Source organism: Adiantum capillus-veneris, chromosome 10 (genome assembly GCF_014529385.1).
Source record: "Adiantum capillus-veneris isolate H3 chromosome 10, ASM1452938v2, whole genome shotgun sequence".
NCBI classification, from domain to species: Eukaryota; Viridiplantae; Streptophyta; class Polypodiopsida; order Polypodiales; family Pteridaceae; genus Adiantum; species Adiantum capillus-veneris.
Window position 1 is genome coordinate 27,998,113 of NC_140940.1, and position 26,854 is coordinate 28,024,966.

The 26,854-nt window shown below is 42.5% G+C and overlaps 1 protein-coding gene and 1 pseudogene across 2 annotated transcripts in view; both read right to left on the reverse strand.

Annotated features, from left to right (window-relative positions):
- LOC147448603 (uncharacterized) overlaps positions 1-26,854 on the reverse strand; it is a 315,839-nt pseudogene that overhangs the window by 207,296 nt on the left and 81,689 nt on the right. The window lies entirely within an intron of this gene.
- Positions 7,441-11,666, reverse strand: LOC147448606 (pentatricopeptide repeat-containing protein At5g27110-like). Its single transcript, XM_086521173.1, has one exon. It carries the CDS (start codon positions 11,387-11,389, stop codon positions 9,143-9,145), a length of 2,247 nt encoding a protein of 748 aa, XP_086377299.1. The 5' UTR covers positions 11,390-11,666; the 3' UTR covers positions 7,441-9,142.

A 26,854-nucleotide genomic window follows, 5' to 3' on the forward strand; every position in this document is an offset into this window, starting at 1 on the left:
GGCTCTCCACTTCTCAATAAGCTTGGAGAAGGAGATGGAGCTCTTACACTTTGCACTTCACACAATGAGAGAGAGAGAGTGTGTGTGTGTGTGGGAGAGTATACTCCTCAAGCTAGCCCCCATGTTTCTTGGGTGGATCCCCTCTTTTTGGCCTTGTTGGAAGCTCATTGGCTCTCACTAACCTAGCCAATCACAAGCCTGGGTCATAACTAGCAATAGGGTAGTCCCTGGACAAGTGTCCTCGTTTCCCCTTTGAGAGAGAGGACTTGATAAATGCTTAAACAATTAAATTAATTAGCTAAATTATCATCGGACCCCTTTAGAGGCCAACCAATAGGCTTTAGGCACACCATGAGGGCAACCTAGCTAGGGGCTTGACATGTGTCCCTTTTGCCTCTTTGAGCAAGGGGTGCCCTTTGGATGAAGGAGTGCACACTCGAGCCTATCCGCTACTCTCATGGCTCGTCCTCTCCTTTGTAGGCCTTGATTTGACTTTTTGGAACACCTTCATCCCCTCTAGCACCTTAGCCATCAAGCACCTCAAGCACCTTAGTCAGCAAGCACCTCAAGCACCTTAGTCAGCCAGTATAGGCTTAGCATGAGCATGGGTTCACTCTCTCTCATGCCCCTAGCTTGTAGCCCCCCCCTCCTTTTTGTAGGGTTGCTTATTGACTTTGGAACACCTTAAGCACAGGGCTAGCTTGGCCAAGGACCTTAGTCATCAAGCATGCCTAGCATCTTAATTTTATTAAACACCAAATGTATGGGCCTAGAGTAACCTAAGGCCCTAGGTCTAAGGACTTCTAACACTAGCCTTTGGAGGTCTTTAATGAAGCTAACCCTAAGGTCTTTAAGCTCCATTGCTAGCTCTTTGACATACCATCTCTCATTTGGACCCTTTGACTTTGGCCCCATGTTGAGATAGATCCATAAGCACATGTCTATATTCTAACCCTTGTTCCCATTTATTCTCCCACATTAAATGATCAGTTTAATATGAGAAAATCGTTTGGGTTGGTTAGATATTAGATTTTATGACATTACTTCTCTCTTGAAATCATAGTCGTCCTTGACTATGAGGTAGAAGAGATAAGCCTTAGTCATTAGTCGATGTTTCTTAGCGGGTAGAGGATCCCTTTTTACCCCACTACATCATTCCAAGATGGATGACTAATCCATTTGGGGCTTGGGAGACTTAGCTGCCGCAAGCATGTTTGCTCTTTAGTCCATATCATAGTTCCAAAGTAGAGTGACAATTTCTACTTGGTGTTTAAGAGACGTCGTCAACACAAACATGATTTTAAGCATGCACACTACTTAAATTTGTGCACAAGAAAAAGAGAATTAGTCTCATAAGACAAACATTGATCATTTAAAGGAAACATTTACATGTGCTTACTCTAATGTAGCATTGTAAGCATCGACAAGATTCATTATATCCTTAAGTTGTATTCCTTGCATCCATCTAGCATCTTCAAAAGGATAATTTTTGAACTTATTAAGATACCGTCGGATAATCTTACCATGTCGTAGTACCTTGTCCTCATACCGAAGGATAGCTTCAGGTTGTAGCACCTCTTCTTGGTCTTCGATTTCTGGGGGGCCTTCAATAATTGGTTCACTTGGTGGCTCTCCTTTGTAGGGCTTAAGTAGGCTCACATAAAAAGCATTGTGTATGAGCCAATGGTTGGGCAACTTGAGTTGATAAGCCATGTCATTGATTGGCTTCAAGATTTGAAAAGGACCATAATATCTTTTTGCTAGTTTAGCATAATACTTTTGATGGCCCGTAGGATTTTTGCCCGTTGTTTGCCTTAATCGAGCCTTGGAAAACTTGAGTAGGACCCAATCATTTTATTTGAACGTTAAGGCCCTTCTGTGCTTATCAACAATAGCCTTTTGCCTTTGTTGAGAGATGGATATAGCCTCCTTAATCTTTTGGAAAGATTCTTGTAGGTAACGGCTATACTCATCAACATTGAAAATCTTCCCATGTATTTTAAGTAGCAAGGGACTCTTAGGTCTTTCCTCTATAATCTCAAAAGGTGCCTTTCCCATAGTAGTATGCACAATATTATTGTACAAATACTCTACAAGGGGTAAGTACTTCTCCCATTGTGAGCGTTGATCTAATTTGGTAACATAAGTCTTTAGTAGATCCAGAATCGTAAGATTGGCTATCTCACTTTGGAAATCCGTTTGAGGGTGATAGACCGAAGAGAAATTCAATCTTGAACCTAGATTTTCAAAAAGACCTTTCCAAAAATTACTGATCATTTTAGGATCTCTATCTGACACGATGGATGTTGGCAATCCATAGTGCTTGAAAATTTGGGATATGAAGAGGGTTGCCATTTGGTGTGCCTTAATAGTCTTTTTGATAGGAATACAGTGAGCTTGCTTGCTAAACATGTCTACTATCTGGCCATACCAGAACCCTTATGTTTAAGAAGCAAGACTTGGGGATATTCACTCTTGACACTTATGCCATAGGTATTCTCTCTAAATAAGAGAGAAGGGGTTAACTCCCACCTTAACCCAACACATAGCAAGGCTAAGATGGGCTAAAAAATCTTGTAGATCTGCAATTCAAATGTGCACGTTTTCCAAGTAAGCGTGCCTTCATCATGTTTCTAATTGCTCCACTCTCCATAGCAAAGCCACATGTGTAAGTGTAAAGTGTGAGCTTTGTCCTAAGGTGTGAGTCAAGGAGAGGAGAGTGGATTTATCCCACATACTGTGGAGCAAGGCTGTAGAGCTACTTAAAGCTCATTTCATGAATGAATAAACAACAACTCCATTTTGCACTACGTGCTTGTCTATGGTGAGCTTGTGCTAAGCTAAGTCAATACTTAAGATTGTGTTTATGAGTCCAAGCTAATTCTATCTTGGAACCTAATTCACTTGAGTGATAACCTTGCTTACACACGTACTCACACATTGACGCTATGTTTCTCTTTCATCTACCATAGCTAGCACAATCCAATTCCTAACATTTGGTATCAGAGCCATGGTGTGCTAGCTAGAATTGTTGTTATATATTTGTGTGTTAGTACAATTAGCATTACTCTATCATCATTAGATAAATCCATTTGATTTGCTCTTCTCTTGCATACCGCATGCCTAATTAGTATTCCATTGGCTAGCATGAGCAAGTTCTTGAGCTAAAGACTCTTGAGCCACTACTCACTGGCTTATTGGAAGATTAATTAGCATAAGATTTCATTAATTTGTCATTAGAAACTTGCATTTTGCATTCAAAATCTGCTCCTCATTTTAGAAAAATTGGCATTTACGATTGGTGTGTGTGCGTAGCCTGTCTCGAGAGCTTTCCATTGAGCCAAGATTGTTGCATTTCGATTGTTCTTCTTCACGCTCCAAGCTTAGCTTTTTTCACTCCCATTCTCTGGAATTTTCTGCAGAACAAAGCCACAGAGGCACTTTGTGTGTGTGGGGAGGAAGGAGCATTCAATGCTCACCACAACCTTGTGGAAAAACAAGCCCAAAAAGGCCTCAATCAAATTGCACGTGGTGGGAACCTCTTATTTTTAGGACCTTTGACCATTTTAAAGGCGAAGGGCCACACCCACACTTGGGGCCCCCACTGGTGGAACTGAAAACGGCGCTCAATTGCATTTGATTGAAGTTTCGGGTCCGCGAACGAACGAGGCCGGCCGACTGTCCGTCCGACGGCGCTGGCGAACGGATGCACGCGTGACTGTCCTCTGCCGACCGGTGCCCTACCCGCCTAGCCTGCCCGCGCCTGCCCTACTGCCCGGCCTTGCCCATTGGCACTAGCGCCGGTTCCCACAACCCGGTTGCACCAAGATAAGCCCCTTCTCGGGCCCCCCTTCCCGCGCTGCCTCAAGAAGCCTCAAGAGCTCACCATCAACTCCCTCAAGGGGGCAATCCCACGCTACTGCCTCAAGCCTCCGAGAGCCTGACAAGAACCTGCTCCCATGGAGTAACACCTCCAAAAGACTTCAAAGCCTCCGAGAGCCCTTTAAGGGCTTGCTCCCACCAAACTGTAGCAAAGCACCTTGCCAAGCTTCAAGGGCTTCCCCAAGGCAAATAAACCAAAGCTTTCAAAGCCTTCCAAAAGGCATTCAAAGGCGGATCTCATCGAGCTTCAAAGGGCATTTCCAACCAATTTAAGGGAGGGTGAAACTTCAAAATTTTATCGAGCATCCAAGGGCTACCAAAGGGGCCGTTCTCACCGACCGAGGCATTACCAAGCTTCAAGGAGTTCTTTCGAGTATCAAAAGCAAAAACAAAGAGTTATTTCCCCTATCTGTGAAGAGGGGCTGCACTGACGGTGAAGAGGAGCTTCACATTGAAGGGAAATTCCAAAGTACACATTGATCTTGCAGCCAAGCATGATAACTTCTCGCAATGTATGTAATTGTATTTGTCTACATGGATGACATTATGTTCTTTTGTAATGGGATAGACATTGGCATTGGAGAGTCTCCAAATTGCTAAAATCTCTCCATGTGTGAAGACTTTGTGACAAAGTGTATGAGAAACACCGCATGTTTAAGCTCTCGGAGTATGACCAAGATGGAAGGAGCATTACTTTTTGCATAAACCTTTTCATAGGATATTAGCATATTGTTGCATGTCATTATGACGCATGAAATAAAGCCTAATTGCACAACCAAAAGGGGGACATAAGCACTCGTTCGAGGGGAGGATACGAAGTCAGACCATGAAGCAGTTGAAAGCAACAGTAGAAGCAACGAAGGCAAGAGACCCGACAGAGGATCAACTCACATAGTAGAAGACAAAAAGGATGAAGACGAGAGCAACGTTGTCTTTTATGAAGACCCATTTTGAAGATGCGACTCTCTACTTGTAGGGGAGGACTTTTTCCTGTGTGGATCTTATCATCTTGTGTGGACATCACCATCCTTAGTGGATTCTTCTTGTGTGGATTTTACCATCCTGTGTGAATATCACCATCCTTTGTGGACTTTATTTTCGTGTGTGGATATCACCATCCTATGTGGATTTTGTTAGCCTGTGTGGATCATGCATCTTCAGTATCTTGTCTTAGTCCAAACCTAAAGGGGAGGATTGTAAAGTGTGAGCTTTGTCCTAAGGTGTGAGTCAAGGAGAGGAGAGTGAATTTATCCCACATACTGTGGAGCAAGGCTGTAGAGCTACTTAAAGCTCATTTCATGAATGAATAAACAACAACTCCATTTTGCATTACATGCTTGTCTATGGTGAGCTTGTGCTAAGCTAAGTCAATACTCAAGATTGTGTTTATGAGTCCAAGCTAATTCTATCTTGAAACCTAATTCACTTGAGTGATAACCTTGCTTACACACGCACTCACACATTGACGCTATGTTTCTCTTTCATCCACCATAGCTAGCACGATCCAATTCCTAACACTAAGTTGCATGGGGTCTTTAATGACCCCAAGTGGTGGGGATCAACGGAGGGGGTTGAAGGGGGCAAATCTCGAGGACAACAGATGGCAACCAATTAAAGACCCCAAGTGGTGGGATCAACAGAGGGGGTTGAAGGGGGCAAATCTCGAGGACAACAGATGGCAACCAAAAAATTAGAGCCCCGAACACATGATATGGGATTTGAACACAAGTGGCCGTTGTGAGAGGCTCATGCCCTATCCACATGCATGTGTACATTTGGTTCAAATGGGGAAAACAAAAACAGATAAAGTAAACAAAAATGTTGAAAAGTAAACTAAGACCTAAAAAGTAAACTTGGACACATCTGACGGTTGAGGAGTGTTTCGCGTTTCGTGCCTCACTTTCCTCACGTGGATCTCATTGTCCACGCTTCCTTCTATACCTCGTGTTGCTTGGTCTTGAGGATAGCAGAGGAGCTTGAGTAGCCTCTTCATGCTCATGCATGGATACACAGAGATTCTCCTGTAAGCTTATCTAAAGAGGTGAGCCCACTTCCCTTGGTGTAATTTCTTTTGGTGGTTATCGTTAACATTCTTGAGTGTGTCATGTGATGAAATCCACAAAGAAGAGATGGAGTAGGAACTGTCTACATCTCAAGTAGATAGTTCCCCCTCATGTATGATCTTTCAAGACCCTTGCCGTTCTGTTATGAGCATGAGCTCTTATACAATTGTGTATAAGAACGCTTGCTTGGTTGTATGATTGTCCTCATAACACTTGTTTGTTTAAAGTAACCCATGGTTATTTTCTAGGAAGACCTTTGTTCAAGAGAAGGTTAGGTGGTTTTGGCTTTTTCTTTCTCTGTTGATTGGTATACTAAGGATGCTTTAAGAGACGATCCCTTGCATGGGGAACCCATGATAATGGTTCGGCTTGATCATTATGTAACGACGATGTGTTTATGGGGTAGGGAATGGTCCTGAGCTGACTATTCCCCATAATATGTGCAACCCATGGCGATCGGCAAGAGCCGGGAGCCATGTTGGGAGCACATATTATGGGAATGGTCAACTCGGGACCATTCCCTCCCGTCACAATCAGGGGGAGGGGGGCCAAGAGGAGGTGACAGTCTGCACACTACATGCACAGTCTCCAATGCATGGTTGTAGGAGGTTGGAATGAGGTGGCAGGCTCTAAAGTCATGGCGTTGTCGAAATCCTGAACACTGACGTGGGATCCATCTGTACTATTCCAAATGCTAATGTGTCAGGCGCAGGTGTCGTTCCCTCTGCTGATTTGGGAGGCTTTTGTTGATTTGCATGGGGTGGCTTTCCCTCTGCTGACCTATCATCAATAAGGAGTACTTTGTTTTGAAGTACAAGGCTTTTAATAAGGAGTTGGGACTAGCCCTTTGTTCCAACAAAATTTACATTTCGAAAAATTGATTGGGTCGTATGACCTTGTAATGTTGGTTTCCTAAAATAGATATTACAAGTTGGTTTCTGAAAGGAAAAATTCAAGTTATGCTCTTGGTCATGATTCAAGAATTGTTTTTTTATAAAATGTATAAGCTCTATATAGGAGGGCCATGGCATCGTGGTGCTAATTGAGTGTCTTCTCAGATAGGTCTGCTAGAGGATTTCTGGGATTGGAAGGTGTCTACACGTGACTACCTTGCTGGCCTAGCAATGAGAAGAGGAGGTTGCTCAAATCTACTCTTCCCTCTATGGCCATTACCTCAATCATATGGTAAGAACATTCTCTGGTTACTGTTTTGCTGAGTATTTTTTCCTATTGGGTAACAATGCCCCTATGTGGCATTATGTGGCCCATGTATGTTGTCGATGATGTTTCCCATACTGAATGAGAATGTTGTTGACATAGGTGGAGGAGATTTCTAGGAGCCACAAGACATGTTGGGACCTAGCATGGAGAGATGGAGGTTGTCTATGTATATATAGACTCAACCAAACACTTGATTTATGATCTAGAATTAACAAGAAAGTACACGCACTCATCAATCAAGCATGGAATGCACCAATAAGCAAGGATGGCCAAATTTTTAATTAAAAAACGTTGGTCCGTTACATTAAAAAATATTAAACTTCTATTTTTATTTTTTTGGGCAACAAGCATAGCCCTGCTCCAATCGAGCCAGGGCATCACACATAGCATCAACTGACAATACATTATAGAACATCAAAGACTTGGCGAACAGGGCAGCTACCCCACCGAACATACCACAAATACCCATCAGAACGAGAAGGAACAAAGAGAGACCTGGCCGAAACACCCCGGCTGCCACAGGAGGACAAGCAGTTGCCACCAACTAGACCCTTGCCAAGAGACGTGGAAACAGAAACTCTGAGAGGTAAAGCCGAATAAAGGAGGAGCCCGCAGGTCTCCATCTCCATTGAGAGAGAAGCCGACCGGAACGAGAACCCCATGATACATGCAGCATCCGGACCACCACGCCCGGTCGGAAAACCTTCAGGCTATTAAGGGTGAGCCAAGCACCCACCACCACAAGATCGGGCGTAGCCGCCAACCGGAAGCACCCCTTTGCTGCTAACATTCGAGGACGTAAACGGGCACCTGTAAGACCGGGCATCCCATACCACCCAGCCTTACTTCCTCAAGGTTCCTCAAGGTGGCCTCGCGCACTCCTAACCTCTTGAGCTCACCACTGGCACTCTGCTAGTGGAGTTGGATGGTTGGGAGTCCTAATTGGATAACTACGTGCTGGCTAATTGAGGAATTCGTAGTACCCAAGTGCTTCATGAGGTGCGTCCATGAGCTAAAATAGTATCGAACACACCATGCATCCGGCAGACATTGAAGCTTGGATTTGCCGGGGTGCCCTTCTATCAACCACCCCACCTAGATGCTTTCCAGCAAAGTTGCTAGGGTTGCAACATCATCCGTTGCATTTTGTACTTGCTGCTTTGCCCTAAGCCTCCAGCAATGCCTCTTGATATGCCCATAATTGTTATAGTAAAAACATTTTGGTCTCCCTTGCTGGACTCGAACAAGGAGAGCTCTTCGAGTATTTTCCTGGACATCTTGGACACCTCTGCTGGTTGTCAAAGTGCGATCGGCTGTGATACGAGTATGTTGTTGTCGTCGCCTTGATTTGCACCTTCAATTCGTTGCACAATCTGAAATGCGCATGATAAGAGGTGGGACCTTGGTCGCTGACCCGGCAAGAGAGATCATGTTGAAGACGAGGCCAAAGAAAGAAAAGTTTCGTTTCCTCTAATATCATTGGATTCTAGCTGTTGCTGCTTTAGTGCTTTTAATTGTTGCAATGCTGTCTGGGCTATAAGCTGTCTGGATTCGTAGAGAGTTGAGAGAGACCCAGTCACCTTTAACCTCTTCACGCCACCTTTAGCCTCTTCACTCTGTTGGACAAACCAGTGGCAGCAGCCCCCTCCAGCAGTGTGCATGACTCCATTTCTTTGGGAGCATCCGCCCTGTGATGATTTGCGATGTTATCAAAATGAGCCGACCACATCAACATGTCTTCGATTGGCAATCCCGAGAATGGTTTCAACTGCGCTGGTAAAGCAATTGAGAGCACTCTATAGATGATGAGTTGAGCAGGTCTCCTCCACCAATGTAGCATACACCACAAACTCGTGTAATCTACTCAGCCTACCCCTACTGGTGATGGCCTTCAACTTCATAAAGAGGAGTCGGCACTTGCGTTCCTTAAAAATAACATTGACAAGTTGGAACTACCTATACACAATAGACCTTTCTCACTCCATAACTACGGTCAGCATAGGCACAAAACCTTCACTTCTACTTACTTGACCTAACCTATGCAGCTTTGGAGGTAAGGACTCAATAATTGCTCCCACGATAAATTCGTGCACTCCAGCATTGATCTCGATCCAAGCTTTTCCAGGTTTTTTGAATGCACCTGCACTGCACTTAAGCTCTTGGATCTTTCCAACATCCTCCCACATGTCTAGATTTGCATAAGTATTCAACATAAGCAAATACCCAGTACCATCGTCAAGGTCTGTTTGTGTGAATTGATCGAAGCACTGCTGTCCTAAGAGAGGATTACAATATGCTCGGCAGCTACTGAGAAGGGCTGTCCAGGTAATGACATTCGGTGCGTCCGGCATCGTTCTAATCAACTCTTCAGCTTCAAAGAAGCAACCACTGCGGCCGAAAAGATCAATCATGCAAGTGTAGTGCTCTATACTCGGTAAAATGCTATAATCCACCATCATGCATGAGAAGTAGTCACAACCCGCCCTCGCCCGACCAGCATGACTGCAGGCAGCGAGAAGGGAAGTGAAAATTGTGTCATTAGCTTTGAAGCCAGATTGTTGCATTTCATTCAAGAGGGGCTTTACTAAGCAACCATCTGTGAGATGCGCATAGCCAGAAATTAATGCACCCCATGAAACCACATCTCTGCAGGGCATGCATTCAAAAACCTTATAGGCCTCAAGAAAATTCCAACATTTCATATACATCTCAATTAAACTATTTCCAATCAGTAGATTGGACTCCAGTCCAGTCTTGAGAAGTTTATGATGAATCTGTCTGCCCTCTTTACTTGTTCCAAGGGTAGAACATGCCTTGATTGCATATAAATATATGATGGCATCTAAATGTGAGCCACGCATATCCATCTCATAAAAAAGGCAAAGTGCGTTAAACCCCTCGCCATGCTCAACGTACCCCGCAATCATTGCACCATATGAAACCTCGTTTGGAAGGAATAACCTATCAAACAGCTTCCTGCCTCCCTGTAAATCTCCAAATTTTGCATACATTTCTACGAGACAGCTCCCTACGAATTCATCCGACTCCATTGCTCTCCTCACAATCTCATCATGCAAAAGCATCCCTTCATCTACTTTTTCTAGGGTGCTACAAGCCTTCAAGCCACTCAAAAATGTGCAAATATTTGGCTGCACCCCTTCTTGCTGCATTCTCTCAAAAAGCACGAGAGCAGTAGCGCCTTGGTTCAATTGAGCATATCCTCCGATAATTGTCGCCCAAGCTACCACATCTTTCCTAACTAAGCTTTCAAACACCTTGCGCGCATCCTCTAAGCATCCATTCTTTGCATACATGTCGGTGATTGTGCTCCCAATCGCCACTTCTTCTTCCAGTTCAGCTTCTAATATTTGTGCATGTACAACCCTGCCAACATCTGCCTCTCTTGCCCCACTGCACGCTTTCAAAACGCTTAGAAATGCTATTTTATCTGCTTCAATGCCATCTTGTTGCATATCCGTGAAGTACTTTAAGGCCATAAGCCTATGCTCATTCTCAGAAAATCCAAAAATTAATGTACTCCATGACACTACAGAAGGATGCGATAATGCTTTGAATATTTTGCAAGCCTCGCTCATGCTACCGCACTTTGCATATAAATCAACTAAACTACTTCCCAAAGCAAGATCAGTCTCGAGCCCATCTTTAACTAAATCATTATGTAACATTCTTCCATACTTGATGCATCCTAGATTGTTTGAGGCCCTCAAAACAGACAAGTACACGACTGCATCAGGTTTCACATTCTGGTCTTTCATTCTAGCATAAAGGTCTAGCGCACGTACGCCATCACTTTGGTTAACATATGCAGAAATGATTGAACTCCAAGAGACCAGATCGTGAGAAGATGAACTAGTGAACACTTTCCATGCTTCATCTACACTCCCACATTGGGCATAAGTGTCTAGAAGAGTGTTGTAGACAACGATGTCGCAATTTGCATGAGCACCTATTATATAGTGGTGTATCAGCTTGCACGGTATCGATGCAGCCAAACTACGACATGCTTTCAAGAAGCAGGAAAGCACGAAATTGTCTGGATCAACGCCATCAACAAGCATGAGGTGGAAAAGGCGCAGAGCTTTTTCGGCTTCCCCGAGCTTGATGTGAGCTGAAATAATGGCATTCCAAGTATAGACACTACGGCGCAAAAGCTTCGAGAAAACCTGGGTTGCCTCTGACAAGCTTCCACATGATGCAAACATGCGAATGGCATGATCCCCTAGATATGCAGAAGAGTCGAACCCACAGTTGACAACGAAAGAAAAGGCACACCTGCTTGCGGTGAGGTTGGGCGATCGATTGTTACATTGTTCCAAGAGCGAAAACAGAGTCTCTCTCGAAAGGGCACGCCGCCCATCATGCTCCAAATCTTCCAGAAGCCCAAGAGCTTCCTGAGGTCGCTTTTGTGCAAGCAGTTTGTATGCATGGCCTGCCAGCGTTTGATGAACCTGTGTTGCATCTCTCGACGATCTTCTTCTAGTTACAACTTCAACTTACAAAGTAACATTTTGAAATTTAAAAAAAATTAAAAAGCCTTCCTTTATACATGCATTCATAAATATCACATGGCTACTGGCTCTACTCTTAAAAAAATAGAGCTATTATAAAGAAGATTCCATCCATACTAAGGTTGAAAAACCCTCTCCCTCTCACCATCGCCCTTGCCATAACTCCCTGCCTCTACGTTGGCTAGCCTCGTCTCAGCCATCGCCCACAGTGCCTAGGCTCGCATTTGCATGCTTAGGTCTCCCTGTCCGCCAATAGCTTTACCTTGCTCCTTTGTACTAGCCATCATCCCCTCCTCTGTAGCTCTCTCTAGCAGATTCTACCTAGTTTTCCTGCTCCCTCCGTGAAAGAAAATTGTAATCTCCACCTGAGTTGTCTTGCGTAATGACACCGACTATCAATTCAAGGACCCGAGAGGGAAATGGTGGGGTGGGAGAGGGTTGGCTAGGCAAAGCCACAGAGAGAGAGAGAGAGAGAGAGAGAGAGAGAGAGAGAGAGAGACGCCATGCATTTCTCTCTCCTTTTATGTTTTTCAAAAGGTGACATAGAGATAGAGAGAAAGAATCTTGATAGATTCTTCTCTAAATTTCTTTTTCAAGATGGGTATCACCTATCGGTCATTTAAAATAAAATACATTAGTTAAAACGTTCTAAGGCTCTTGAAGGGTCGATAGTCAGTCCTCTCACTATGCGCACAATATGGGCTGACGTCACATCACTGCACATAGTGCGGGTTGAAGGCTATGAGATGCAGCACACACACATTCATGATTCACCCTCTACCTTCCTTTGGCTCTCTTTTCTCTTCCTCTGCCCCACCCCATGCACACACAGAGGGCATCCTCACATCCTACATCCTATAGGCCTTCCCACACCTAAGCAAGTCAAGTCCTTTCCTCGTACAAGCATGTCAAGTCCCTTCGTCACTTCTCCTCACAAGTGGCATCTGGTGAAAGCCATGCACAGAGAGAGAGAGAGAGAGAGAGAGAGAGAGAGAGAGAGAGAGAGAGAGAACTGGTGTTTCAAAAATTTTCACTTGGCATCGACTAAAAAACTGAATCTCCTTATATTCCTTCAGGTTTTAATTTCACAAATGTGTAAGACCTATGGCTTCAAAAAATATATATTCACTACCTACATAGTGCAAGGACACTTTAAAGAGAATAAAACGCTAAAGAGAAAATAAAGGAGGAAAAAAACACAAATGCACCAATGTGAAGTAGACCACCTCTTTGAATGGACACAAAACGTGTTTTGACTTTCCACCTTTGTAGGTGTTTTCATTTCCTACACTAGTCTTTTGACGTTCCACCTTCATAGGTCTTTTCATTTCTTAAACTCAACCTTCACTTACGCACTTACCATGTTTTGAAAGGATTTTTATTTTTTCAAAATTGGGGAGACCTAATGGGTCATCTAAAATGAAATATATTAGCTAAAAGATTCCTTTCCAAGGTACCAGTTGCTCATCGCTTCTCCCTCGCTGCCTCCCCCCACCTTCCCGCTCTTTTCTCTCCCAAGTTACCCCTTCTTCGTTTTACATACATATCAACCATAGCACCACCAAGGACAACACACTTTCTCCAACACCTTGAACAAGAATCTCCTTGTGAATTCTCTCACCAATGGTCAATGTCTTGGGTAAGGCCATAGGCCTTCCCCATCCCTTCGTGTTTCTTGCCTACAAGTTCAACCCTCGTGGAGAGAGAGAGAGAGAGAGAGAGAGAGAGAGAGAGAGAGAGTGTCTCGCAAGGTCGCGTGCAAAAAGAGAGTTGCATGTGTGCCCATCTGAGTGAGAGATAGTGCTCACCTCTGAGAGAGGGGGAGAATCCACGTTGATTCCCCTCTTTCGATTTTATCAAAATCTTGGTTACATACTAGTCCCTTTAGAATTTATAGTATTTTAATCAAACACAATGTGAGAGAGAGAGAGAGAGAGAGAGAGAGAGAGAGATTGATTTAAAGTATAAAATATAACTAGAGAGCATACTATTCCCTATAGAATTTATATTACTTCAATCAAATACAACTAGAGAGTGAGAGACATTTAAAGTATAAAATATAACTAGAGAGCATACTATTCCCTATAGAATTTATATTACCTCAATCAAATACAACTAGAGAGTGAGAGACATTTAAAGTATAAAATATAACTAGAGAGCTTGATTAGTGTATTTGCATTGAACTGGAGTTGGGGCATGTGTGTGTGTGTGTGTGTGTGTGTGTGTGAGAGAGAGAGAGAGAGAGAGAGAGAGAGAGGTTGTGCTTTGTTTTCCTCAAAGCATATTACCTTACTTTTGACTTGGTACCATGTCTAGAGCGATGTGATTATGATGTTGCAATTTTGACGTGTAAAGAACCATAAGAAGGGTTAGAATTTACCTAAATTGTTGCTTCAATAATTTGTGATATGATTTTATTATTAAATAGTATCCTTTTTTTTCTGTTTGAAAAAGGAAAAGAAAACATGTAAGTTTCCTTGCATGGGGGAATTAACACAGTCCTCCCCCATTTTCACAATACGTGGAAACATTCCATTCCCATGTTCATTTCATTGCGTTGTTAGTATTGTGTAAAGAATTCGAAGCTATAATGTACCCTTCTATTTTTCCATTCATTTGTCAATTATTGCAATAGCCCATCCAATGTTGTCGAGGTTGAAACTTTGTTGTTTGACTTGCTAGCTTGTTGCCACACTTCTTGGCTTGTTCCTATTGGTTTACCCTACAATCGATACATTCAAAGAGACTGCTCTCTCGAGATACATGTCAATCAAAGCATGGCCAACATGACGTCTTCTACTCAGGAGCCTGTAGAAGGTGGGATTTAGTCCTTAGAGAAGTATCTTTGCTTATCTCTAAAATTTACTTTGGAAGCTCTTCGAGTTGCCTGGCGGAGTTACCAATGGTAACGTTGTACTATAAGATTGTTCCAACCAGTCAGAGTCCAGTACCGATACCTATAAATAGGACCCACTAATCTTGTTTTGGGATGCGTAACTCTTAGATCTCGGAGACTTCTTGAACCTCTGTTTATAGAGCATAGGAGAGCTTAGGAGTACTAATCTTTGTATCATTTGTACTTTCGAGCTAATCATTCTAGAGTCTGGATCAGAACCACTTGTAATCTTAACCATATTTTGAATTTGAGTGCAATCCTAGTTGTCTCATAATCTGAAGTCTATTTTTCTTTAGTTGATTGTTCATCTGAAGTTTGAAGCTCCCATCTCATCATCTGATCATCTGAACTTGGCCGGTTACTCTGAGTTTGACCTTGGAATAGCTGTCAAGCAATCTAGGAATATCCAACTTATTCCATTTTGGTGATCATGGTGGTGAGCTAAAGCTCTTGACAGGAACTAGTCCCCCATTTAGAACTCAAAGCCAGTCAACCATTAACAATGTTGTACATGGTTCAACATGAGGAAGGAGAGCTACCTCAACGTTTATCAAAATCCAAGATAGTACAGTGGCAGAGGAATCAGAACAGGGCTATGATGGTGACAAACCATGCTCTCAAGGTGAAGAAATCAAAGGAAAGTTAGGTATCGGAGGAGCTAAAGAACGTTGGACCTCTGAACACTCACCACATTCCCACAAATGACATTCAAGAGAGCCGAATGACGCTCTTAGTTTCATGATTCTCTTCATTCAACTGGGAAGTGTTAAAGTTATAGCATCTCAAGTAAATGGCCCAATGTGGTCCCAATATTTATTTTGGCTTTAGGTATTTTTCTTATTTGTCAAAGTCTTGGGTTGGGCAGTTTGCTTGTATCTGGTTATGCCATTTGGTTTATGCAATGCTTTGGCAACTCTTTAGAGATGTATCATGGAAATATTAAGTGAGATCTTGTATAGTTTTTAGCAATCTTTGTGGACGATTTCACCATCTAGATGCATCTACTATTCCTAGAGATGGTGTTTTAGACATGCAGGGAAAAGAGGGTCTATCTTAATCCCTTCAAATCGGTATTCATGGTCTAGAAGGGAAAGCTACTAGGCCATGTAGTATCCAAAAGTAAAATCGAGATGGTTCATGACAAGATCTGAGGTGTTCAACAGGCTAGAGCACCCACAAATGTATTTGAACTTAGCTCATTTTTTAGTTGAATCAATTTTTAGCAAAGGTTCATTCATATGTTTGTAGCTAAGGCTCTTCCATTATATGAACTCACCAAGAAAGGACTCAAGTTCATTTGGTCCTTGAATGTGAAACGGCCTTTTATTATCTGAAAATAGCTATTAGCACCAAGGCAGTACTTTGCCATCCGATTTGGGATGTTATTTTCCATGTACATGTTGACATTAGGAAAAATTTGGAGTCAAATTTGGGCCTTGTATGAAATGCCCTGTTAGTGTAGAGAGAGATAATAGAAAATTCATTTTAACTACATGTTTTCTAAAATTTGGATATCTTATTTATGCAAGGTACGTTTATTAAAAACCCCAAAAAGTATTCCAGTCATGATAACACTTCACTGTGCGCGGCGGCTACTAAATTCAATGTTGAATATCTCAATCTTCTGCATTTTTGAAAACTAAGCTCAGTTTCCTCGCCTCCTTCTTCCCCCCAATCCCCTTCTTCGTTCTCTCACGCACGCGTGATATTCAAATTGCCATTCTTCTATCACCCCCACCTCCTTCTGCACACAATTTTGATAAGTCATGTCTCAGTCGACACTTGTAACTTCTCCACAAAAAACTTCTACAAGGAATAGAAAAGATATGAATCCCATGCACATAGAGCTCTCACGAGAGTAGGAACCCCTCTGCAAGAAAAACAAAAAGTAGACGCTTTTTGAAGCTTTGAAGGAGAACTTAAGATCACCGGGCATGAAAAATGTGGACCTTTGGCTGGACGACAGAATGTATCCAAAACATCCCCTCACAAACTCCACTTCACCTTTTAAGGATACTACATCCTTAGTGAACTATGTTGGAGATGGCCACCATGGCTTGTATGGCTACAGTAAGCAATTGACTACAAGAAATGACGTTCTGCAACAAGAGAGAGATATTGTATACAACGAGAATGTCCGCTTGCACCAGAAAGTCGTGCAATGTGCTAAACAGGTTGAAGGTAGCAAGGTGACCATCAAGGAGCTTACACAACAACTCAGAGAAAAAAAAAACAATGCTAGGTCTTTGCTAAAGAGAAAGAAAGCTAAGAGACATCGAGGACTTGAAAGTTGGCTCGGGAGGAATCAAGAAAAGAGTGCAAGCCATCAAGTGAGTGCATCTATCCTTCTTAAGTTTATATTCATAAACTCTCATATCTCTTACTGCTAACATACTTGTGCAGATCTTTGCTTCACCCTGACAAGGAAGTGGAGCGCAACACAACCACCTCCTCGGCCCATTACGGGCTCATATTCAATCGCAAAAAAACAGCTAGCCTTTTGGATGATAAGCGCTATGGTAAGATCGTTGCTAAACAGCTTTGATAGCCTTTTACACGAGAACCAACTGTCTGCAAGGGACGTTCAATCAATTTTGGATGAAGCTGGTATATCCAATAAGGGATATGCTGCCATTTTCAAGTATGTAGCATCATTTGCAGTGTTGTTCCACTAGAAAATGGTTTTGATTCCTAACTCCTCTTACTCGGGTCTGTGCAAAGACAAGTCAAAAAGTTCCGCATCAAGCACAGATGCTTCCAAACCCTTTCTTTATTCAAAAAACAAGATGGGAAGTCAATGAGGAGGTGCTTCAAAAGCTAGGAAGTCCTTTCCAAATTGAATCCACATACAGATCCCAAAAGGAGAAGAAGATCGCGCTGCAGTCATACATTATGCAGTGTTCGATGTTACTTTTGAAGAGTGCAACAGTGTCCTGAAGTTTGTCATCAAGCTAGATGAGTGCCAGCTTGTAAAGGAGACAAAGGTTGAGCGAGTCACAATTACACTTATGAATAGAGCTCTACATTGGACCAGATGATCCTCAAAACTTTAGTGTGTAATTTGAGCACAACATTTCCCTTTTTGCGACGTTCAAGGTGAGTAGAAGCTATGTTTAAGATAATTTATCATTATGTTTCAGTTGAATGCTTTTGAATGTACATTATAAAAAGTTCAAAATTATCCTTTCAGGTGCCCACTGAGAACTTTGATATATTGAATTGGGTTTTTCATCAAACAAACATACCAAAAACAATAAGCGAACAGAGAAATGGAAAGAAATTGAATGTGGAGAGCATGTGATCATACAATGTAGAGTGGCACATGGCTATAGACCTAAAAAACTTGAAATGCATGTACGACGTTTCCAAAGGAGCAACAAGCAAAAGCCCTTTCTTGTATTGCACGGGAGGGGTTCACATCCTTGACAAACCATTTTGGAGAAGAGCTCCGGATAGGCATCCAAGCGACCCTAACTTTCGACCCATTTTGGATATCCCACTATATCTAGAGTACATATATGCACAATGCATGCACTTTGTAGAATAACAGAAAAGCTAATGTTTTTCTACATCTGTTTTGCCTGGACCACTCGACCTCTCTCTGCAAAGCAAAGAAAAATCTCAGCCTTAGAGACGGCCTTCTCAAAAACGGGTTTGCACGGAGGACATGTTAAGATAGAGCAGGATGAGAAGAGATCAAAAAATGGCCGGGATGTTCCAAAGAAGCTGTTAATTGATGGTGTGAAAGTCCGACTCTTCCTTTCAGTGTCCACAACTGGACGACAACGCAAAAGCCAAAGTGCACAAGAAAGACAAGCAATACGATACAACAGGTGGAAAAATTTGCACAATGCTATAGTTGACCATGCAGACAATGGTGCATCAAGGACTCGCAAAGCGAAGGTATGGAAAACCTTGGACGCAATATTCAAGTTCTGCAAATTGAACTCATGGACTGATGGCCACTATACAAAATTCCAAGAAGTTGTGGACGACAATGAAAAAGCCAAAGTGCACAAGAAAAATAAGCATTACGATATAACAGGTGGAAAAATCTATACAATGCTATAGTTGACCATGCAGACAATGGTGCAACAAGGACTCGCAAAGCGAAGGTATGGAAAACCTTGTACGCAATATTCAAGTTCTACAAATTGAACTCATGGACTGTCAACATACAAAATTCCAAGAAGTTGTGGGGACCTTCCACAAGACATTCATAAGTGCATAAACAAATCAACATATTACTCACTACATGGTACTGCAATTGGTTTGATGACATGATAATCCTTTGAATTGCGAATACTCATCCTTATAATGTTTGCATGCTTTGTGTGCAACACATTATCTGTAATCACATGCCTTGATTTACAAGGCAATATGGCAGCTTGGGTGTTTGGTCTACACATGGCATGGAAAAAACCCACTACCAAGCTCGTACTGGTTATTTCAATCACACTCAACATGGAAGTGGTGCGGACAAAGCAAATAGCTCAGAGGAGCTACACAATCAATGCATCGGAAACTAATGCACAGGTCACATCGCAAGGAAGAAGTAAAACAAAGCCAGATTTGCCATGCGGTGAGATTAGCCAAAAAACGACGAAGAAAGAAGATATGGGAGTTATCGTCTGTGGATAGACAACACGCGGATTGGCGATTACAAAAACAATGTGTGGGAAGGTTTTGGACAACACCGTTGCAAATTATGCCATAACTCTCAGCCATAGCAAGATCCAAACACCAAACTTAATGTATCTAGAAGAATTGATGTAAATTTCAGCTTTTCATATTGTGAATGATGGTTGCAACAAAATTAAAAATGCGGCAAGACATTGATACTATATCATTTCAACTTTTCATAATGTGAATGATGGTTGCAACAAAAAAAGTACATTGCAAGACACTGTTACATAATCAACCTAACTTCGATGCATAAAACATATACATTATATATATTTCTAGTCATCTAGAAATGATACAAAATATTCTGGCCTCTTCTCCTTATCTGAAGGACCCTCTTCCTCGTGCCTTGGTCTCTTTGAATGACGTGTTTCTTCATCGCAGCATCCGTTGCAAGCACGTTGAGGTCGAGAAATTGGATCTCCTCAGATGCCTCAACCTGTGGGGCCTCTTCTATAAGTTGAATGATTAGCTGCTTTTGTTTTAGCAGATCATGTTTTCCATATTGTGGCAACTGGCATGGGTCTGTGATTCAACAAGCTAGACCATACGTAGCATGTGAAAAAAAGTAGCGACTGTGCAAGCCATTCATGATAGGCCCTACACCAAAAATTGAGACTGCTGCTTGCTTGTCTAGCAACATCACCTTGTCTGCGTTCCATCTGATGGCCGGGCCTCCTAGATATCTTGAGAGTGTCTTCAATATAAAAAGAGGGAATTCAGCCTTGTCCTCGAAGAAGCTGGAATGGAAGCAGAGGAAGTTTGGAGTGTTCAAATTCTCCAAGTACTGACCAAGGGAGGAATCTTTCCTAAGTCTCCTTTACCTCGTCCACGGGGATGAGGAATGAACTTATCATCATAGACTACGAGCTACAAAAGTGTTGGTATATACACATGAAACTCTCGTACAGGGAAGCAAAAAAATATTTGCACAATAGTATACCTTTTGATTTTCATATTCTTTGAGTAATGCAGTATACCATAAGTCAAGTGTACTCTCGTTTGTAGAGGATGAGGAAGGCGTCAATGTCGTTGATGGAGCAATTCTCCCCATCTCTATGATTCCAAGCCTTTCTTGTACCACCCTAAACTCCGACTCCATTGGAAGCATCACGGCACATGCGGTTGCATCCTTGTATATCATTGCTAGTGCCTCTGTTGGTTCGATAAACTCATCCGCTATTACATGAGCATCCATGACAGAATAATTGTCATTGGCACGGTCGATTATACTGTCATCCTCTTGTAGATTTTGAGCAACTATAGCAAGGTAGTAGTCCTCTCTCAAGTCAAACAGTTCCATGATGTCATTAAGCATTACATAATGATGATCACCGATGGGGACGGTAGGGAGAACATTTGTTGGCAAAGCTCCCTCTGGCAACTAAACACCTTCTGAAACACACAAAGCACCATTTGGTGGTTACACCAACTCACCACTAGTGGTTGAACGGTGACTGCTCTTGGTCTCCTCTACTGTGTCTTGGTGATCGTCCATATTAACATTCAAAAAGAGTATGAATGGAGCATAGTATTCTGCAACTCGACACTTTTGATTATGTATGGGACATCTGATGTCATTCCTGCGAGACTACAGTGGAAACTTGAGGCTGCTCTTGTAGAAAATATCTTTCTTTAAACGATCAGAATTGATATCCTTCATATGAACATACCGACAACTCTCAAACTCAAATGTGCTGTTGATTGTCTGTTGCTCGTATGTCTGATGAAACTCTGCAAGGAAATGTAAAGCAGAAGCCAAAAACTCTTGCAATGAGAAGGTAGGGTTGAAAACAGGCTTGAATTCTTGCTCCCGCTATTGAAGCCCAATTTTATAGAGAAAATGGTACAGCTTGTCTTTGGGTGCCTCGTTAGAGCAAGGCAGCTCCTCCTCTATCTTGATCTGAAAGGGATCCATTGTGGAGAGAGGTAAGAAAACTTGGGTTCTTGATTAGGGTAAAGGTAGGAAGGCACTGGCTAACATTAGGGAGTATGAAGGGGGGACTGACGGGCCTTCTATATATAGACTTCTTAGGAACTTGACTAGGTCATTACAGCCACCCTTATGATTGCATTAGTAACGATGAAATGAATGCAGCACAAAGACCAAGGCAAGCTCAACCATCCCTATGACACGTGTCCTAGTTGGGTGAGTATTGTAGCTATATAAAGCACCTTGAATGCACACTCCAGAAATCGCTCACATCTACACAACGCAGGTATGGAGGACAAGAAGAGAGGAAAGGCAAAGCTTTCCCAAAAGATGATGGTGGAAATGAAGGAGGTCGAGAAAACACTAGTTGAGGCAAAAGCTCTTCGAAAGGAGTTGAAGAAGAAAAACAAAGGATGGGGAAACCAGCACTGCAAAGACCGAGGACAAGAAACGACCAACGATAAAGGAGGAAGAAGAATAATTGTAATGGACAAACAAGATAGTGCATCAATCACCTCTTAGTCTTGTGTAATGGAGTCCTTGAAGATAATGCAAATGTCTTCATATCTTGTTCCTTTGTCTCTGTCTCTTTGTTTCTTTTTTGGTTACTGATTATGAAGGAAGAGCTTTTATCAAAATGTGTCGCACCACAATGCGATTGGGAGGTTTATGTCACACGCTCTACAGCGACATAAAAATATTGCCCCACAACACGATAGGGAACTCTCTTCACGATATGGGTGGTCCCTATCGCTTTGTGACGCGACATCCAAATGTCGCGCAACAATGCGATAGCGAGGCGCATCCATGATATGGGTGGTCCCTATCGCGTTGTGGAGCGACATCCAAATGTCGGGCCACAACGCAATAGGGAGGCGCATCCACGATATGGGTGGTCCCTATCACGTTGTGGTGCGACATCCAATTTTCACGCCACAATGCGATAGGAGGTGCGTCCACAATATGGGTGGTCCCTATCACATTGTGGAGCAACATCCAAATATCGTGCCACAACGCAATAGGGAGTATCTCCATGATATGGGTGGTCCCTATCGTGTTGTTACGCGATGTCCAAATGAAGGAGTACGAGCGGAAGTGCGACGCGAGAGAGAGTGCGAGAAGAAGAGCACGACGATATGGTGAACTCGCTCTACTGTAATGTGTAGAGCATAGTGAGTTCTTATTAGGTTTTTACAAAAGAATATGTGTACATACCTGGCGGCCCACCCACTTACCTGGGTGACCACATTGGGATTTATACCTCAACAACCTCCCACTTAAAGTCCAATGTGGTACTTTAAGTGTGAGAGAAGCTACTATACAAGCTAATATACAAGAGATGTAGAGAAGTGATGTACTACCCTACACCTAACTGCTTGCGAAAATGCGCAAAGCTCTCTGAGGGAAGTCCTTTTGTAAGTAGATCAGCAGGATTTTCTGTGGTGTGAACTTTGACAAGCTGAAGTTTCTTATCCTCGAGCATTTCCCTGATGAAATGATACTTCACATCCACATGCTTTGTCTTTGAGTGATAAACTGAATTGCGAGCCAATTGTACAACACTTTGACTATCACAATATAACACATGCATCTCTTCTTTGATTCCCAAATCTGTTACTAGTCGATTAAGCCAAATTGATTCTTTGCATGCCTCTGATGCTGCAACATATTCAGCCTCTGTAGTAGACTGAGTAACACAATCTTGTAACTAGAACGCCATGATACTGCTCCACCAACCAATGTAAAGACATACCCTGACGTAGACCTTCGGTTGTCTAAGTCACCTGCATAATCCGAGTCTGTAAAACCCTTTACACTTAGCTCCTGACTCCCATAGCATATACGCATACTCTTTGTAGCTTTCAGGTATCTCAATATTCCTTTCACTGTCTCCCAATGTTTCTTGCCTTGGTTTGACATGTATCGACTTACTACTCCCACTGCAAATGCAATGTCTGGGCGAGTAGCAATCATTGCATACATCAAACTACCCACTGCAGACGCATATGGAATCTTATCCATTTCAGCCTTTTCTTCCTCAGACACATGACAATCTTGTTTGCTAAGTTTCACATATGGTGGCAATGGAACACTCAGTGCCTTTCCCTTCTCCATATTGAAACGTTGCAAAACCTTGTCAATATACTCTGTTTGAGATAACCAAATCAACTTCTTTGATCTGTCTCTCTCAATGCGCATACCAAGTATATGACTTGCCTCACCCATGTCTTTCATGTCAAACGATTTTGCCATCTTTGACTTCAAAGCTGAAATTTCTTCCAAGTGCTTGCCAACAATCAACATGTCATCCACATACAAAATAAGGATCAGCCAACTACCATCCTTAGCCTTCTTTGTATATAGACAGTGATCGAACTCACTACGTTTGTAGCCTTGAGAAATCATAAACTTGTGGAATTTATGGTACCATGCCCTCGGTGATTGTTTTAAGCCATAAAGACTCTTTAACAACTGGCATACCCAATCTTCCTTGCCTTTCTCAACAAACCCTTCTGACTGCTGCATGTAAATTTCCACATCTAAATCACCATGCAAGAACGTTGTCTTGACATCCATTTGGTGCAACACCAAATCTAATATGGCAACCAATGCAAGAAAGCATCTCAATGTAGTCATCTTGACCACCGGAGAGAAGACTTCATCAAAGTCAATGCCTTGTTCTTGCTTAAAGCCCTTGGCAACAAGCCTTGCTTTGTACTTTGGCTGACTATCATGAGCGGTGATCTTATACCTGTAAACCCATTTACAAGGTAGAGCCTTTTTGCCCTGTGGTAATTTAACTAGCTTCCATGTCTTGTTTTTATGCAGAGCTGTCATCTCTGACTACATGGCCAATTGCCAATTCCCGGAGTCCTTCATTTGCACTGCTTCCTTGTAACATGAAGGCTCATTGCAATCAGTCAACATGACATAGTTCATAGATGGAACAAACCTATCAGGAGGTCGCGTGACACGTCCAGATCTACGCACAATAGGTGGCTCAGGCTCAGCCACAACCTGTGGTTCCACTCTATCCTGTCCTTGCTCCTCTTGAGCCCTGACATTTTTTCTTGCACGTGCAGGTCCATCTTCTTGGAAGACAACTCTTCTAATCTCCTCAACCCTCTCTGGTTTAGAATGATATTTGGATTCATTAAAGTGAACATCATTGCTGCGGACAACCTTTCTGGATTCGGGATCCCAAAGTCTGTACCCCATCTCACCAGAATTACCATAGCCTAGAAAGATGCACTTTCTACTCTTTGGCTCAAGTTTGTTCCTAAATTCCTTTGGAACGTGAGTATATGCCTCACAGCCAAAGACTCTGAGATGCTTGTATGAGGGCATTTTGCCTGACCATACCATCTCTGGCACTGAATCCTTCTGCAAAACCTTGCTAGGAGATCTATTTACAAAGATGAACAGCTGTTGATACAGCTTCAACCCAAAACCCATTTGGCAGCTGTGCATTAGACAACATACTTCTGAACTTCTCTTGTATGGTCCTATTCATCCTCTCAGCAACACCATTTTGAGGAGGATTGTAAGGAGCAATAAGTTCATGTTTTATACCTTTTGACTCACAAAAGTCCTGAAAGGCATTTGAAACATACTCTCCACCATTGTCAGTGCGTAAGCATTTAAGCTTCTTGCCACTTCGATTCTCCACAAGTGTCACAAACGTTTTGAAAACACTAAACGCTTCATCCTTGTGCTTGAGAAAGTAAACCCATACTTTCCTTGAGTAATCATCTATAAATGTCATAAAGTAAGAAGCTCCCCCTAGAGATAGGTTAGGCATAGGTCCACACAAATCACTATGAACAAGTGCCAACTGTGTATCTCTTCTACTGCTTCTATGCTTATGTGGCTGCTGTGTTTGCTTACCATACAGACAATGTTCACAGAATTCAAAATCATTAAATGAAAAGCCAGGCAAATAACCAGAACGAGACAAGATTTCCATTCCCTTCTTGGACATATGTCCTAACCGGCTATGCCACAAAGAAACGTTCGGCTGCTTGGTTACATTGATTACATTTTTAGAGACATTTGATACATAAATCATGTAAAGTCCTCCAGACTTTACTCCATGTGCTACTGTCATAGAACCCTTGGATATCTTCCACATGTTCTGTCCAAAAGTGGTGAGGTAGCCAGCATCATCAAGTAAACCTGTGCTGATCAAGCTCTTTGTAATTGCGGGAACATGTCTCACATTCTTCAGCGTGAAAGAAGAGCCATTCTGAAACTTCAATTGAACATCTCCAACACCTAAGATCTCACATGTCTGCCCATTGCCTAGCTGAACATGATCTTTAGTGGTCACATAAGAGGTAAACCACTCCTTGTTTGGAGACACATGAAGTGATGCCCATGAGTCTATAATCCAGTCACTCAGTGCATTTCCATCAGATGCTGTAAGAAGAGCTGAGTCCATTGTATTCTTCAAGAAGTAGATGTCTCCTGACACTAGACTGTCATCCTCTGCAACAGTGTTTGTCACATTTATTTCTTGAATCTTCACTGAGGACTTGTTCTTCTCACCATGGTCTTCAGCTTTCTCTTTGCCTTTTTCTGCTTTCCATTCTCTGCAGTCTCTTTTCATGTGACCCTTCTTGCCACAATGGTAGCATTCTATGTCACTCTTGCCTTTAGCACTGCGGGACTTGCTACGAGACTGATTCCTCTTTCCACCTTTGTACTTTTCTTTGGTCCTTCCCCTGACAACTAAGGCTGTTCCTTTGCCTTTGTCCATTGTCTTTCTATTGGTTTCTTCAGTAAGCAGACTTCCTTCTACACCTGCTATGTTCAAACCATCTGGAGGTGCAGAATTACTCAAAGCTGTGCGAAAAGTGTCCCAACTTTCCGGCAATGTGATCAACAGGAACATAGCTCTAATAGGTTCATCAAACTTGACACCTTGAGCTGACAACTGGCTATAGATTGTGTTGAATTCATTCAGATGATTGGATATAGGTGTCCCTTCTTTCATCTTCAAGTCAACAAGCTTCTTAAGCCAGTATACCTGTGAAGCTGCACTCTGCTTCTCATAAAGATCACTCAGCTTTAACCATGCTTGATAAGCCGACATCTCGTCTGCTACATTGAAGTAAACGCTTTCTGCCAAAGTCAGCATAATGGTAGAAAGTGCCAATTCATCCATTTCACTCCATTCATCTTCGTCCATATCTTCTGGTTTTATCCTCTTGAGCTTTATAGGTTTTATCTGCTTCTTTTGTACCAACACGTGCCAAATCTGCTTCTTCCACAATGGGAAATTGGTTCCATCCAGCTTCTTGATATTGTAAAGAGCAGTGTCCTGTGATCCAGCCATAGCTATGCTTCACAGTGGTTTACTTTCCTGGGAAAAATTCGGCAGAGTTTCCCCTGTAAACTGACCTCTGAACCAATATCAACCTGTCAAATGAACCAAGAAAGCTTCAGATTCTGCATAAATTTCGGCAGAGTCTCCTTTGTAAAATGGCTATGGTGTACTCAAAAAACAGACCAAAAAACAGCTCAAAAAACACTGTCTCTCTGACACTGTAAGCTGCGGGTAAACCTGTCCTGCACCTGTACTGTCTCTCACTGTCCTGTCACTGTCGTGTAAGCATAGACTGCGACAATGCCTCAACGGCAGTAA